General features: G+C 36.5%; 1 protein-coding gene across 1 annotated transcript; it reads left to right on the top strand.

Annotated features, from left to right (window-relative positions):
* The first annotated feature begins 623 nt into the window (after positions 1 to 623).
* Positions 624 to 14,882, top strand: CCT8 (chaperonin containing TCP1 subunit 8). Its single transcript, XM_063088194.1, has 15 exons — positions 624 to 779; positions 3,704 to 3,794; positions 4,655 to 4,734; positions 6,062 to 6,211; positions 6,697 to 6,877; positions 6,983 to 7,044; positions 8,084 to 8,221; positions 9,103 to 9,281; positions 10,092 to 10,158; positions 10,230 to 10,317; positions 10,407 to 10,522; positions 11,054 to 11,125; positions 11,206 to 11,370; positions 11,704 to 11,823; positions 14,657 to 14,882. Exons 1-15 carry the CDS (start codon positions 720 to 722, stop codon positions 14,732 to 14,734), a joined length of 1,647 nt encoding a protein of 548 aa, XP_062944264.1. The 5' UTR covers positions 624 to 719; the 3' UTR covers positions 14,735 to 14,882.
* The last annotated feature ends 240 nt before the right edge of the window (positions 14,883 to 15,122 follow it).

Below are 15,122 nucleotides of genomic sequence, written 5' to 3'. Positions count from 1 at the left end.
GAAGCAGTAGAAAAGAGGAATATAGAGTGATTAACAAAGTGCATTTTGCAATGTCTTATCTGATCATTTACTAGCTCTGTAATCTTGGGCAAATTATTTTTCGTTTGTGAACTTGTTTCCCTTCTATAAAATGGAGGTAATATTAACTTGTAAGATTGACCATTAACAAAGATACTGCACGTAAAACAAATCACAGACTTTGGCACTTATGAGCACTCGATACGTAGCTGCCCTTAATGATTTTAATTATCACCTTCACGTCCCCAGCGCTTCCTACACTGCCCTACACAGCGGACTCCCAGAGATAGTTTTGGGGGATGAAAGCAGGTTCTCCCTAAGCTTAGGTAGTGCGGCCTTCAGTTCAGAAACAGCAAAAAATCAAACGTCCGTATCACTGAATCTTATCAATGGGGACAGTCAGGCGAAAGCCACAACGTCCCGGTCCTCCTGCGCGTGCGTCAGCCTAAAGACCGAAAGCGCGCCTTGCGTTCGGCCCGATCGATCGACCTGAGCGGGGATCGTCAGCTCTGTTCTGGCTGAGGGAGCTGCTCTGGTTCTCGCGAGGCTTCAGTCCAGGTGGCTGGGCAAGTGCTGGCCAACTGGAAAGAGAGGAGGAGCGTGAGGCGGCGGCACGCCGCGTTCCCAGAGGGCTGTGCGCGGCCGTGGCTTCCTCCGGGATCTTCCGAACGAGCGCGTGAACGGGTATTTGCAGGCTGGCAATGGCGCTTCACGTCCCCAAGGCTCCGGGCTTTGCCCAGATGCTCAAGGAGGGAGCGAAAGTAAGAGAGGAAGGAAGGGGATGAGGTGGAAGAGTCGGCATAGGGCTGCGGCGGCCTTAGCGAAGGAGAAGGGCCTAGTAACGGTCGGGGCGTGCTCCCCTGGCACTGCGGTCGGGGGAAGAGAGAAGATTCTAGAAAGGGAGGTGTTCCCGGGAGGGCTCAGCTTGCCGAGTCCCGCGGGCACTTCCATTCTTCCCTGACTCGGGGGAGGGCCAAGGGGGACAGAGGCAACGGGTGAGGGGCAAGGCCGCAGGATTCACGTTCTACACTTCCCAGTTGGGCAGATGTGAAGCCACTCGTGCGTTTTCCCTCCATCCGTAAAATGGGGTTGATTAGGTCCTCCACCCTTAAAGGTGGTGTGAGGGTGAAATTGAATAACGTAAAAGAAATTGCTTTGGGAACTGAGAACACGGTTAACAAACAGTTCACGTGTTATGGGCTGAGAAGGGACAAGGAGCAGGCGATCTGGAGAGGAGAGCTAGGAATAAGGGCCAGTTCTTGGGTGCTTCCCTCCAAATTGAGTTCTGTCTGACCTACCTGTGTATCCCCTAGGATAAGTGACACCGAGGCCCAAACAAAACTATTTTTATGGTCTGATTTTGAACATAATTTCAGGAGCATAGTTTTTTAAAAAAAGTCTTACTGCACCGTTGATAAATTTATCTCTCGGGCTGTTCAAATAGTGTTGTTTATTTGTCCCACAGATTTCCTGTGCTTAATTAAAGAAATGGATCATTGTGATTGAATTCAAGGTTTTATGGAAGGTAGAGGGGAGCATTAGCACTTTTAGGGAGCTAGGTTCTTATGTGTAAGATGCACTTTTGAGATAACTGGGGTATGCTAAATAAATGTCAGGGTGCAGTGTAAATGTTGGTAAAAGATCTCCTTTGAAAATGACATTGACTGCTCTCCTAAAAAACATCAGGGCGAAGTCATAGCTTCCAGTTTATTTTTTGGTGTTTTTTTCATTAATATGGGTCTGGAAAATTGTAGATCACAAAGCATTGTTTAATTGTCATTGAGATGCTAGTAGTTTTTTACAGAATACTGAACTATTTTATTCAATAAATACGTACTGAAGGTACTGCAGTGAAAGACAAAAGTCCCAGGCCTCCCAGAGTTTGTATTCTGCCAAAGCAGAAATAATTAACAATCAAGTAAGCAAGAAAGAGAATTTCAAATAATGAAAAAGGAAATAAAATAAATAGCACAATAATAGAGAATGACAGGAAGTAAAAAAGTCTGTCTCCAAAAAAAATGAGGGGTCAAGGGTAAATGGAACAATTAAATAAGATGTTCAAAAAAAAGCACTTTTACTTTGGTGCTGAGTGACAAGGAACCAGCCAAGATTAGATGGGGAAATGTTCTAGGCTGAGGGGCTAGCTAGTACAAAGACCCTGAGGATGGAATGAGTGTGACCTGTTGAAAAAGAAAAGTGATGGGACTGAAGCTTACCAATGGAAGGCAAGAATGGTAAAAGATGAATTTAGAGGAGCTGTAGGCAAGGGCCAGAATATGTAGGGCCTTGTATCTTTGAAGAGGGATTTACATTTTATTTTAAGAGTGACGGGAAGCCATTTGAAGGGTCTTAAGTATGGGAGTGGTGGTATCTGATTTATGATCAGATGGCTGTTCCTCAGAGAATGGGGGTGACAGGAAGAAGCAAGAGTGTAGGCCAGGAGATCAGACTTAAATGTTGCTGTTGGAGTCCATTGCTTGTCGCTAAAGATAATTCTAAAGTAGTGGCTATTAACCTTGTTTGGGTCACAGTTGCTTTATGAATATTATAAAAGCCATGCCTTATACTCCAGAGCAGTATTGTCCAATAGAACTGTCTGCAGTGATGGAAATATTCTATATCAGCGCTGTCCAATGTGATATCCACTAGCCACATGTAGCTACTTGGCACTTGAGCTGAAGCTACTGCAACTGAGGAAACTGAATTTTTTATTTTATTTTAATTACTTTAAATAGTTGCATATGGCTAGTGGCTACTATATTGGGCAGTGCAGCTCTAGAAAAATGTTCACACGAACAGTAGGCTCATGAAAGCTATCTGAGGCCCCTAGTAAATCTCAGCTCTAAAAAGTCCACTGTAAAATTTGAGAATTTCAGTATTGTGAGCAGTTCAATTTTTCAGTATGTTCGTATTCGAATTGTGTTGCAATTCAAGAGAGTATTCAACAGTCTGTATACTTTAGTCCCTAAACATTTTGGGGGCAAATACTTTAAGTTGGAATTCTCAATGAACATAGAACTGCTAGCTTTATAAAGTCCAAGTTTTAATACAATAAGAAAAATATTCATACTACATTTCAACTTTTAGTTAGAAAATACTCAGGGATAGCAGGTTAGTTCAGTTGGTTCGAGCCTGGTGCTGATAACACCAAGGTCTAGGGTTTGATCCTGTTCTGGCCAGTTTTTTTTAAAAAATGGAAAGGTATTTTATCTGAAATATCTCTTATCCTTTCTTTAATTAGTCTTCGCACTCTTCCCTGTACTTTTCACTACATAAAAAAAGTTAAAGGCCTTGTGATCTGATGTGTAAGTAAGTACCTGTGGTCCTTAAAAATGTCATGCTTTGTTCACTCAACAGTGAGGAAAATAATGGATTATTTATGATTATCAAGCACCATATTTTACATACATAAATCTTGTTTTATTGTTTCAACAATCCTGGGAGGTAGGTACACTATTATAATTATCCCATTTTATAGATGAAGAAAAATAGTAGGAAAATTGCCCAAAGTTGTGTACTTAATTAGCCAGAAAGCTAAGGTTTGTAACTAGCCAGTCATACTCTATACTGTGTGCTAAATACTAAGCTATACTGCCTCTTTGTTAAGAACAAGATATGCAAAGATGTCTTGTATTTGAAAGTTCTAATTTCACTGTCCTGACTAATCAGAACTTTTCTCTTACAGCATTTTTCAGGATTAGAAGAGGCTGTGTATAGAAATATACAAGCTTGTAAGGAACTTGCCCAAACCACTCGTACGGCATATGGACCAAATGGTAATTTCTAAATTCACGCTTTACAGTAAAAGAATTTTGTACTAGCTTTTCTTTCAAACTTGTTGGGAGGTTATTATATTTACAGTATGGCTTTGCAAGTTATTTCATAGTTCATTGATGCCAGTACAGTGTTTCCAGTTTTTAATCTGCAACTGAGATCTCTTTAGAATGACAGGACAGAAAAATTATAGTACTTTCACTATTGAGATAGTACCTAATGGTCATTGTGACAGACACTGCATAGTTCTTTTGTAAAAAGTGACATTATCATTCAAGGGAGAGAATTCTCTCTTTTCCTTTCTTACCTTCTACTTCCAATTGAAATTTAATTGCTACGGAGTTAAGGAATAAGCATAAAACTGAATATTCTTTTAAGTAGATTATTTTGGTCTTTGTACATGTTAATATAATTTCTATATTGAGCACTTGTTGCATGCCAACCATGTCATGCAATTTGGCATCCTTCCTAGTAGATATTATGAGAGATTAGAAAAGAAAAATATGGGCTGGCCCATGGCTCACTTCTAATTCTAAGAGTGTGGTGCTGATAACACCAAGGCCATGGGTTCGGATTCCTATATAGGGATGACCGGTTAGCTCACTTTGGAGAGTGTGGTGCTGACAACACAAGTCAAGGATTAAGATCCCCTTACCGGTCATCTTTTTTAAAAAAAAAAAAAAAAAGAAAAGAAAGAAATATGGGTGTGTGGTTTGGGAAGGCCCATGGCGCTGTGTGATTGACTTACAGAATAATAGCATATGTTGTCTGCTTACAAAACAATTCATTTCTTGACTAGATTTTTCTGGGTATTTGGGGAGGGATTTGAATAATAATGGATTTCTCTTTTTTTAATTTGGAGGGATGAACAAAATGGTTATCAACCACCTGGAGAAGTTGTTTGTGACAAATGATGCAGCAACTATTTTAAGAGAGCTAGAAGTAAGTTATTTCTTTAAAAAGAACCAAGAAGTTTTTTGGTAACATCAAAGTATCTTTTAACATACAAGAAATCTCTTAATACTTTCATGTTGGATAATAAGGAACTATTTTTTTCCAACTTGAAAATTTATTGTACGATTTTTCTAATTATGGAGTGTCCTCTATAGGTTGTAACATTTTATTTAGCCATTCAAATTTTTTTAATCTCTTGTTATTAATTTATGGAGAGATTGGTTGTGATAAAAATATATTTGTTAATCATATCAAATTGATAATTATTGTCTTGTTCTATAGAGTGACATTGAAGGGAATTATTCTATAATGCAGAAATAGCTGATACATAAAACAGTGGTTTCAAAAAAGATTAAACCATTTGCTTGCCTTTATAAAAATAAAAACAGTTAAGTTGATGGAATTTTCCTATGTTCAGCTGCAATTTTGATGTTATAGAGTGTATAGAATAGATACTGCCAGCAGAGTTATAAGGAAGGTCTGGCACCCAAACGTGCATTAAGAGCCATTCCTCATCTAGCTACCCAGTAATTCAAGGATATGTTCAACCTCAAAAAATTTTCCTGAAGCTTAGCCCTTGAAAGCACTAGAACTTAATCTTGTATTTTTAACTTCATGAAGTATTTGTGGAGGGACTTGTCTTATGAATGTTATTGTATGTACACTATGATGTTCTCAGGAGTTATTAAAGTATAATGGTATACTGTTGAAATATAAAACCAAGGTGTTGGCTTTTTAATAGTTTTCTTGTTGTTATCAGTTACTCCTTGATTTTTTCTGTAAAAGTTTCTAAAATTAAATCCTAAGAATAAAATCCATGTGAAATTTTGATATACTTTAAGAAAAACTTTACACTACCCTTTTTTTAAGCCAAAAATGTTAGCTTGTACAACAAGCACAACAGTAAAATGAATGCTGAGACGAATGACCAAGTTAAGTAATGTCCATTTTCGTTTTCCTGAAGCCTTTTTTAAAAAATGTCTAGGTTTAGTAGTTGGAATTACTTTGGTTTTTAATTTAGTAAACATATAATAATGTGCTGAACCTTATGTATGGAGTCATATGTACTGGATGACTGACCATCAAAATAAGGTACACTTTGAAGTTTTCATCTATAGCGACGCATTTGTGCTGATAGGCCTAGAGGGACTTGGATTTTCTTCTTGTGACAGTGCTATAAGTGGTTTATGGCAGTGTGAGCAAATCGAGTTACTTGGCCCACAGGGAAATTGGGATCTATTAAGAAATGGAAAGGAACAATTTTATGTTGCTTTAAAGATCAAATGTTTTAACTTGATATTACCTTTTCTATCAGGTACAGCATCCTGCTGCAAAAATGATTGTAATGGCTTCTCACATGCAAGAGCAGGAGGTTGGAGATGGCACAAACTTTGTTCTGGTATTTGCCGGAGCTCTTTTGGAATTAGCTGAAGAACTTCTGAGAATTGGCCTGTCAGTTTCAGAGGTGAGTGTTCATTTTATAATTTACTTCTACTTAATTTTTGTCTATATATACACATACTGCTGAAAACTTATATAGAAATCATTTTCATAGTAATAACTAACATTTATCAAGCAGTTTGGTCTGTGCCAGGCATTATAGTACTTATGCATCACTTACAGTATCTCATTTTATCCTCACGAGAACCCTGTTAGTGAGGCCCATTAATCCCATTTCGTTTTAAATGTGGAAAGTGAGACTTAAGTTAGAAAAATCTTGTCCAAGATCTTGTAGCTAGTAAGTGGTAGAGTTAGGATTCAAATTTGGGTTGTCACCAGAGCCTATGCTCATAACTAGTAGGCTCTGACATACGTATTATTCTGGAAGTATACTTTGTCATTTTATATTGAGAATAAATACCAATATTCATTGGGTTACCAAAATAAGCTACTTTAAGTCATGTCAAAATTATGTCCTCTGAAGAAATGTGTTTGTTTTTTACATATTAGGTCATAGAAGGTTATGAAATAGCCTGCAGAAAAGCCCATGAGATTCTTCCTGATTTGGTATGTTGTTCTGCAAAAAACCTTCGAGATGTCAATGAAGTATCATCCCTACTTCGTACCTCCATAATGAGTAAACAGTATGGCAATGAAGCATTTCTGGCCAAGCTTATTGCTCAGGCATGTGGTAAGTAAAGTAAATGAAAAGGTCCAAATAAAAATGTCTTTAACACAACTAATATTTTTTCTCTTGTACCAAAATATCTTTTGATGTGTCTCATTTTCTTCACAGTATCTATTTTTCCTGATTCTGGTCATTTCAATGTGGATAACATCAGAGTTTGTAAAATTCTGGTAAGTTTAGAAAATATATTAACCTTATTCCATCTAAGTCAGTTATTTTTTGCAAAAAAAAAAAAAAAAGAATGTTAATCTAAACCCAAATTTTACCTCTTGTTTTGGAAATTCAGGATTTCTTTTGAAGCATCATTTTATAACATTTTGATGTACTACTAGCTGTATTAAATTTAAAAGGGTATTGACATATCATCTCCTTGTGAAGTCATCGTTTTTCCAAGACATCTTGTGAGTCAAGAATAATGTAGAGGGGTTTCTGCCAGTTAGCTCAGTTGTTTAGAGCATGGTGCTAGTTATACCAAGGTCAGGGATTTGGATCCCCAAACCAGCCAACTGCCAACGGCAAAAAAAAAAAAAAAAAAAAAAAAAAATAGTGACAAAATAATTTTTTTTGTATTCATATGCACTACTTTATAGCAATAAGCTTAGGACGCAATTTTGAGTGGAATGGAAATTGTTCTATAGATCTACAATCATAAAATTTACACTTAAATGTTAAATATTGAAATATTGAAGTATGTTTTTGATAAAAAATTTACATTCTTGATATATAGTAAAACCTATAGTTGGAGTAGTTTTTGCATATTGGCATACTGACTCTAATGTAGTTGAATTTGGCTTCTAAGTGTACATGTGGTCTCTATATAGGTATTTTTATATATATATGCTGCACGTTGTCTCCCTCCGTGTTGTGCCCACCTTCCCCATTTAAATTGTAAACTTGTGAGAGCAGAATCTTTGCTTTGTTGCCTGATGCACTGGCACCAGTTACTTGGTAACGGGTGAATGAATGGCTCAGAGCAGTTTTCTACCTTTAGTTCCTCCCAGTACACTGAAGGACCTCCCCTCCAGAAAATGGCTTGTTTCCACAATGATTTCTGCCTTGAACAGAATGGAGCGTTTAGGGATCACTGCCTTGGTGTATTACTAAAATAGTATTTTTAGAAAACAATTTTTTTGTTACATACAGAATGAATAACTTAGTCCAATGTTATTTTCATGAGATCACTGATGGTTTTGTCATTCAACTCCTTAGGGCTCTGGAATCTATTCCTCTTCAGTATTGCATGGCATGGTTTTCAAGAAGGAAACTGAAGGTGATGTAACATCTGTCAAAGATGCGAAAATAGCAGTGTACTCTTGTCCTTTTGATAGCATGATAACAGAAACTAAGGTATGTAGACATTAAAAGTAAAAATTTGGATTGCCCTTTCAGATTAATGCTTAGTTTTGAGGTAGATTTGCTCTTAAACCAGTAACTACTTCATAATTACTTAAAACTGCATGAATATATCTATTTTAAACCAGATTTATATTCTTTGAATATCTAATTTAACTACTTAATAGTAAACTTGAAACATTACATGGTGGCACTATTGTTTATATTCTGACACACAGGACTTAAATTCTAGTTGAGCTTAGACATTCAGCAACTGAAAGAATATGAGAATATGAGTACTCTGTGCACTCTTCAGGAAAATATTTTTTTAATGTTGATATTCTGTAGCATTTTGAAACAATAGTCTAATGTAATTTGAAAATAATAAGTCAGTTCTTAAAAACACGTGAGGAAATTTGAAGTTTGTGCTTTTTTAATAGTGGCTGACTTCATTCCCTGGAAGTCTTGAAATCCAAGTTGTTGATGGTTTAAAAGTTTTGCAGGACTGGGATTGGTCATTTAGTCTACATTTTAGAGAAAGTTTGAGAACCATAACATTGGTTGTTTTGGTGACACTACCTGACCTTTGTCAAAAAACAAGTACCAGGACACGTGCCCAGCATACTTAAAATAACTTCTCTACCAAAATGCCTGTTGAAGAGAAGATGCATCCGTTTGGGCAGAGGTGGAGGGGAGGTCTAGGAGCAAGCTGAGTTTCTGTTTATTTTATGCAGATTTTGTATACTGCTTCATAGTATATGTGTTTTTGTCTTTTTTTTTTTTTTCTCCCCCCTTTGGCCAAATCATTAAATTATTTCTTCAGTAATATGTTATCCTATGACTTTGAACTCCAAAGTAGTAAAATGGTTTTAAAGAGTGCTTGCTGGTTTTGCCAGGGAACAGTATTGATAAAGACTGCTGAAGAACTGATGAATTTTAGTAAGGGAGAAGAACATCTCATGGATGCACAAGTCAAAGCTATTGCTGATACCGGTGCAAATGTCATAGTAACAGGTGGCAAAGTGGCAGACATGGCTCTTCATTATGCAAACAAATACAATATCATGTTGGTGAGGTAAGAGAGAGCTGCATTCTGTTATCCTATATTATAAATGGTGTTGGGGTGGTGAAATACTAAACAAATTCAGCAGATCATGAAATCAAAGGGAAAGTGTAGGTATTAGATCCAATAGTAAAAGGACTTAACAGTCTAGAGGAACAGGAAACACCTCTGAGAAAACTTATATTTAAGCTGAGAGCTGAAGGACCAATCAACAGACGTTATTTGAAGAGGTAGAAGGGAAAAGCATTTCAGGCAAAAGGAATAGCTTATTTAAGAGACCACACTCAAGCCTGGTCTGTTACCTGTTAGCTAGAATGTGGGGACAGGAAGATGCCTTTTAATCCATGAACATATTTATAGGGCACACTAAACAACTTATCTATCCATTTCTACCTACGACCTATTCCTAGCACCTAAACAAATGTGCAGAGTAAATCACTGTACTTATCCTCACAGAACATGTACACAAAGTAAAGCAAAAGTTTTCTATACACTGGCGTTCTACAAGGGTTTCCCTGGTGTTTTAGAACTATCAACCCCTGGCATCCTAAAGTGACTTCAGCACTCCCAGTCTCTTCCAGTTCTAGAGTGATACCATACAACACAGACTTAAGATGTGGCACTGCAGGATAGCTGGACTCACTGTTGGGGTCAGGAATAGTCTTCTTGGCATCAGTGCAATCTAAACATGTTCTGAGCTTGAATCCAGAGTCAAAAGAATGTGACTTTGGGACTGAAGTACAGTTTCCTCTTTTAATCTTTGCACTGTGTGTGCTATCTGATGGAATTAACAGTTTTATTAAGGTCTTTATTTTTTTAAAGGCTGAACTCAAAATGGGATCTCAGAAGACTGTGTAAAACAGTTGGTGCTACAGCCCTCCCTAGATTGGTATGTATTTTGGAAAACATTAAAAGTTAAACCTATTTGAGTTCATATTACAACAGTTAACTTTCTTACAGACTCCTCCTGTCCTCGAAGAAATGGGACATTGTAATAGTGTTAACCTCTCAGAAGTTGGAGACACGCAGGTGGTGGTTTTTAAGCATGGTATGTAGTAATGGCAAAATACGTTTATATAAGTGTGTGGTGTTCATTTTCTTTGATTTAATCCCCAAATATGTTTAATTTATTTACAGAAAAGGAAGACGGTGCCATTTCCACCATAGTACTTCGAGGCTCTACAGACAATCTGATGGATGATATAGAAAGGGCAGTAGATGATGGTGTTAATACTTTCAAAGTTCTCACAAGGGTCAGTATTAGTAATCTGCTTTAGTAATTTGTAAGGTCATAAACACACAGTTGGCAGACTCCTGAACATTGAGAACTTCCAATCAAATGATGTATATAGAACAAAGCACCTTTTTACCTAAGACTTAAAGTATCCATTGATGATGATATGATAGTTTTCTAAAATGATTGTGCAAAGTAATAAATAGCAAAGCAAGGCTATTTTTTTCAAAAGATTTTTAAAGGGATAGTTTATGGTTGTTTTTGATTATAATGTACCTTCAGTTGCTAAAGCGATGTTCTAAGTGCCATATCTTTGGAAATGCAGTTAAGATATGGTGCTGTTTCCATTCTTCGTTTTCAAAGGGTCTTCCCTTTTCATATACCAGACACTGTGTACAGTTAGAAATTTTGCCCAAATATTTTCCAAATTTGTAATTAGATTTTGAGTAACAGTGCCTGAGAAAACCCCCAGTCCGATGGTATCTGAAGAGATTTAAAAACTGAAAACTGCTTTTAGTCACTTTTTTTTTTTTTTTTTGATTACTTGCAGGATAAACGTCTTGTACCCGGAGGTGGAGCAACAGAAATTGAATTGGCTAAACAGATCACGTCATATGGAGAGGTATAGCTTTTTCTGTATAAATAGACATTTTTTTCCCATTGCTTGAATAAGATGCACTAATAAACACATTTTTGTTTTAGACATGTCCTGGACTTGAACAGTATGCTATTAAGAAGTTTGCTGAGGCATTTGAAGCTATTCCCCGGGCACTGGCAGAAAACTCTGGTGTTAAGGCCAATGAAGTAATCTCTAAACTTTATGCAGTACATCAAGAAGGAAATAAAAATGTTGGATTAGATATTGAGGTATTTGAAAAAAAACACTGTGAACTTAAATTGCTTTATTTTGTGAATGCACAACCTAAAATAGGAGCACTAAATTAAAAGGAAAATCGGTGAGAAAGTGTTCTGATTTGTGAGCAAATGATTTTAACAATTAGTTTTTAGTTTGTCTCATAGAGGAAAATTTAGTTTTCTGTATTTCCTTGATATCCTTTTGTTTTATAGTGTGTATAGGGTAGTATTTGGTTACCTTTCTATTACTGCTTAAGGAGCCATGTGTTTTGTTGTTGTTGAGTATAAACATTTTCATATAAAGAAATTTTAAATGAAAGAATGAAAGTTGTTTTGTGTTGACAGGCTGAAGTTCCTGCAGTAAAGGACATGTTGGAAGCTGGTGTTCTAGACACTTACCTGGGAAAATATTGGGCTATCAAACTGGCTACTAATGCTGCAGTCACTGTACTTAGAGTGGATCAGGTGAGTGAAAAGTGAAATTTTGATCTTTAAAAATGTTGGTTTTCATATGGCTCAAATAGTATGTTTCACAGAACTAGAATATAACATAGTTCTAAGTGTATTCAAAAGAGTATTTCTTTACCCTCACATCTTAGATAAGTTAAAGTGTGCCCCAAAAATATTTTTTTGTATAATCTAGAGTGTAAGTTTAATATGTAATATTAATATGGAATATGGAAGGACCGTAAAGCCCTGAAGCAGACTACGGACATTAAGGCAAATGAAGTCTGTATTGTCTGTGGCGATGACAGGACTGGGGCACTTGAAATTTTTGTACTATGACAAATTATAGCTTTCAAGGTACTAAAAAATCTTAAAGGTGTTTAAAATCATAACATTTCTACTTTCTTTTTGAGGAAGTATGGTAAAGACTATTCTGGGTAGAGCCAGCCCAAGGCTCACTCAGGAGAGTGTGGTGCTAATAACACCAAGGCCACTGGTTTGGATCCCATATAGGGATGGCTGGTTCGCTCACTGGGTGAGCGTGGTGCTGACAACACCAGGTCAAGGGTTAAGATCCCCTTACTGGTCATCTTTTTAAAAAAATAAAAATAAAAATATTCTGGGTATAGAGGTAAACCAGAATCTCAATTACTTTTCAAAATGGTATTTTCTATTAAACTTAATTAAATCCATTTCTCCACAAAAATTCTAGAAGTAAATATTAAGCAATGAACTATTCGTAATTACTTAATAAAAAATTGTAATTGCTAGGCATGGCATAAATCTGTGTAGTTAAAATCATGCAAAATTAAACTTGGGAGAAGTAAATCCTAAGTGGACATTAGTGGAAAGACAATTAACTTATTTCTAAGCGTAGTAAGGACCAGTTGGTGGTAATTACAACAAAATACATTTTTCTTCAGGATAAGGACGAACTTTTTCATAGCTAGAGATGACCAAAAATGGAACTGGGTATCCAGTTTCCATATACTGGAAATAAGTAGAAACTGGATGTTTGCTTACCAGATTTAGTAGGGGTTTCTACATCAGTTTGTTAGGTAGTTTTTGCTGAAGAATATTTTTTTCTGAGTTTTTAAATAAAGATAATAGAAGCCTAAGGAAATATTTATTCTAGAAATTAGAATTGTGGCCAAGAATAAAAAGGGGAACCAAAAATAGAAGGGGACAGTAGAAGTTAAGTGGATTGAAGCATGAAGTAAGCAGAAATTCTGATGGTGGAAGTTCCTTAACTGAGGAACTTTTTGAATGTTCATTATCCAAGCAAGATAGTAATTAAAACCGTTGGTCACAAAGGCACTTCTGAATTTTGCTTTTAAGCTAAGAAGCCTGTTTGTTTTACCGGAGAGGAGGAGGTTGATTGTTATGCACACTTGGTTTTTGCACTTTGTTCACAAAGTATGTATCTGAAGAATCCATCAACTGTGTTATTAACCAGTTTGTGTTAGTAAAATATACTATACTTTCAAAAGCCAATTGTACCTAATTTTGTACAACATATGTTCTGGAAAGGGACTTGCCAATCAAGCGTTAAGCATTGGATAGTGTAGTAGGGACTTAGATTAGTCTTTGTTCAGATCCCTGTTTCACTAGTTCTTAAAATATGGTCCCCACATCGACTATCAACATCACATAAGAACTTGTTAAAAATACAAATTCTTGGCCCTCACCCCAGACCCACTGAATTAAACATTCTGGAGGAAGCTCAGTAATCTGTTTTAATAAGCCCTCTGGTGATTATGATGCCCATTAAACTTTGTAACCACCCTAAGGTGCTTCCTTTTTTTTTAAACCAAGGTGGACTTAAGGTTCTAAAATTATGCTTAGTGCCTTTAATTCAATCTGAACTCAGCCTTAAGAAGTAAAATGTTATCCTAGGAATTTCAGGTTTAGATTTTTTAGAGGTTTCTGAAAAGGGGTGTGGAGGTGGTGGTGAAGATGTTTTTGTTTGTGTTGGTTGAAACACAAGCCAAACCCCTTGATGTTATACGAAGACCTCTTAATCATATAAATTTGGGAAGCAATGAATACCTTATTCCCAGTTTTGAGATTCAGAATGTATATTATTAAAGGTTCGGAGTCCTACTTTGAGGAAAGCAAATTAATTTAGTTTAATTTAGCTTCTCCCAAATTTATTTGATCCATAAGTCACCACAAGTTTAAAAAGAAAAAAAAAAACAGGTTCTCTTAAAATCTTAGATGGTTATACTTGGGAAGTGCTGGGTTAGCACATTTTACACAAACTAGAAAGAGGCTTGTGGTATATTGTTTAAGTTACCAAGGACCTGGGTGCCTAGATTTTTGTTTGTGAACAAACACTTCCTGCTCCTTGAGTGATCTCACAGGTACAGTACTAGGAAATTTCATTGTTGAATTTTATAAATATTTATGTATGAATTACTTTAGATTTTAATGGCAAAACTGGCAAGGGGACCTAAAGCTCCTAAACCACAAGGAAATTGGGCTAAAGATGGTTGGCAAGACAAACTTCATATGTAAATCAGGTGCCAAACCGATTTATACTAGTGATGCAATGGGTGCAGGTATTTGTACATTCAGCTGAGTTACTGAAGTGTGTGTCTTAGAGTGTCCATCAGTAATCTGTGTGGGATCTTGTTGCCATTATTATCCACAAAAGCAGGAAACTTTCTCACACTGCTGGAAGTTTACAATTTAATTTCTAACATGGAAACTAGCCAACTTTCTGCTGTAGTGTTTTATATATAGTATTTAATAATTATGTCAAGATGATTGCATGATCTTAAATCAAGCTAATAGAAAAATATTCTATTTCTTCATTCTAAAGGATGTGGTCTTTTGTTTTATTACACAGATCATCATGGCAAAACCAGCCGGTGGGCCCAAGCCTCCAAGTGGGAAGAAAGACTGGGATGATGACCAAAATGATTGAATGGTTTAATTTTTACTGTAGGTAAAGGCTGTATTTGTGATAGTACTCTAGGAATTGCCTGATGTTTTCTTATTCTCTTTAAATTAAGAAGTGTTTTGTGTTTGTATCCTCAGCTGGATGATGTAATAAACGTGTTGTTACTGTCAAAGCCTTATTGCCTGATGGCCACCATTAATTGGGTCTAAATGACCTGTTTGTCTCAGTCTTATCAATCACATTAGCTGTAGGACTTAAGGCAAGTCACTTAACATAGAGGTCTATTTCCCAGGTATATCTGGCCTGCTGCCTGTTTTTGTAACCAAGTTACTGGAACACAACCATGCTTATACAGTTACAGACTGTCAAAAGCTGCTTTCTACAAGGGCATGGCAGAGTCAAGTAGTTATGA

Source organism: Cynocephalus volans, chromosome 1, assembly GCF_027409185.1.
Source record: "Cynocephalus volans isolate mCynVol1 chromosome 1, mCynVol1.pri, whole genome shotgun sequence".
Classification (NCBI taxonomy): domain Eukaryota; kingdom Metazoa; phylum Chordata; class Mammalia; order Dermoptera; family Cynocephalidae; genus Cynocephalus; species Cynocephalus volans.
The sequence above is the reverse complement of the archived record's forward strand: the minus strand, read 5'-3'. Positions and strand labels throughout refer to the sequence as shown.

Bases quoted from the DNA above. Each gene is read 5' to 3' on its own strand.
- CCT8 (XM_063088194.1), top strand. From the start codon at position 720: ATGGCGCTTCACGTCCCCAAGGCTCCGGGCTTTGCCCAGATGCTCAAG. The intron at 4,735-6,061 runs GTAAGTTATTTC...CTTTTCTATCAG, and splicing joins CTATTTTAAGAGAGCTAGAA to GTACAGCATCCTGCTGCAAA. The intron at 11,824-14,656 runs GTGAGTGAAAAG...TTTATTACACAG, and splicing joins CTGTACTTAGAGTGGATCAG to ATCATCATGGCAAAACCAGC.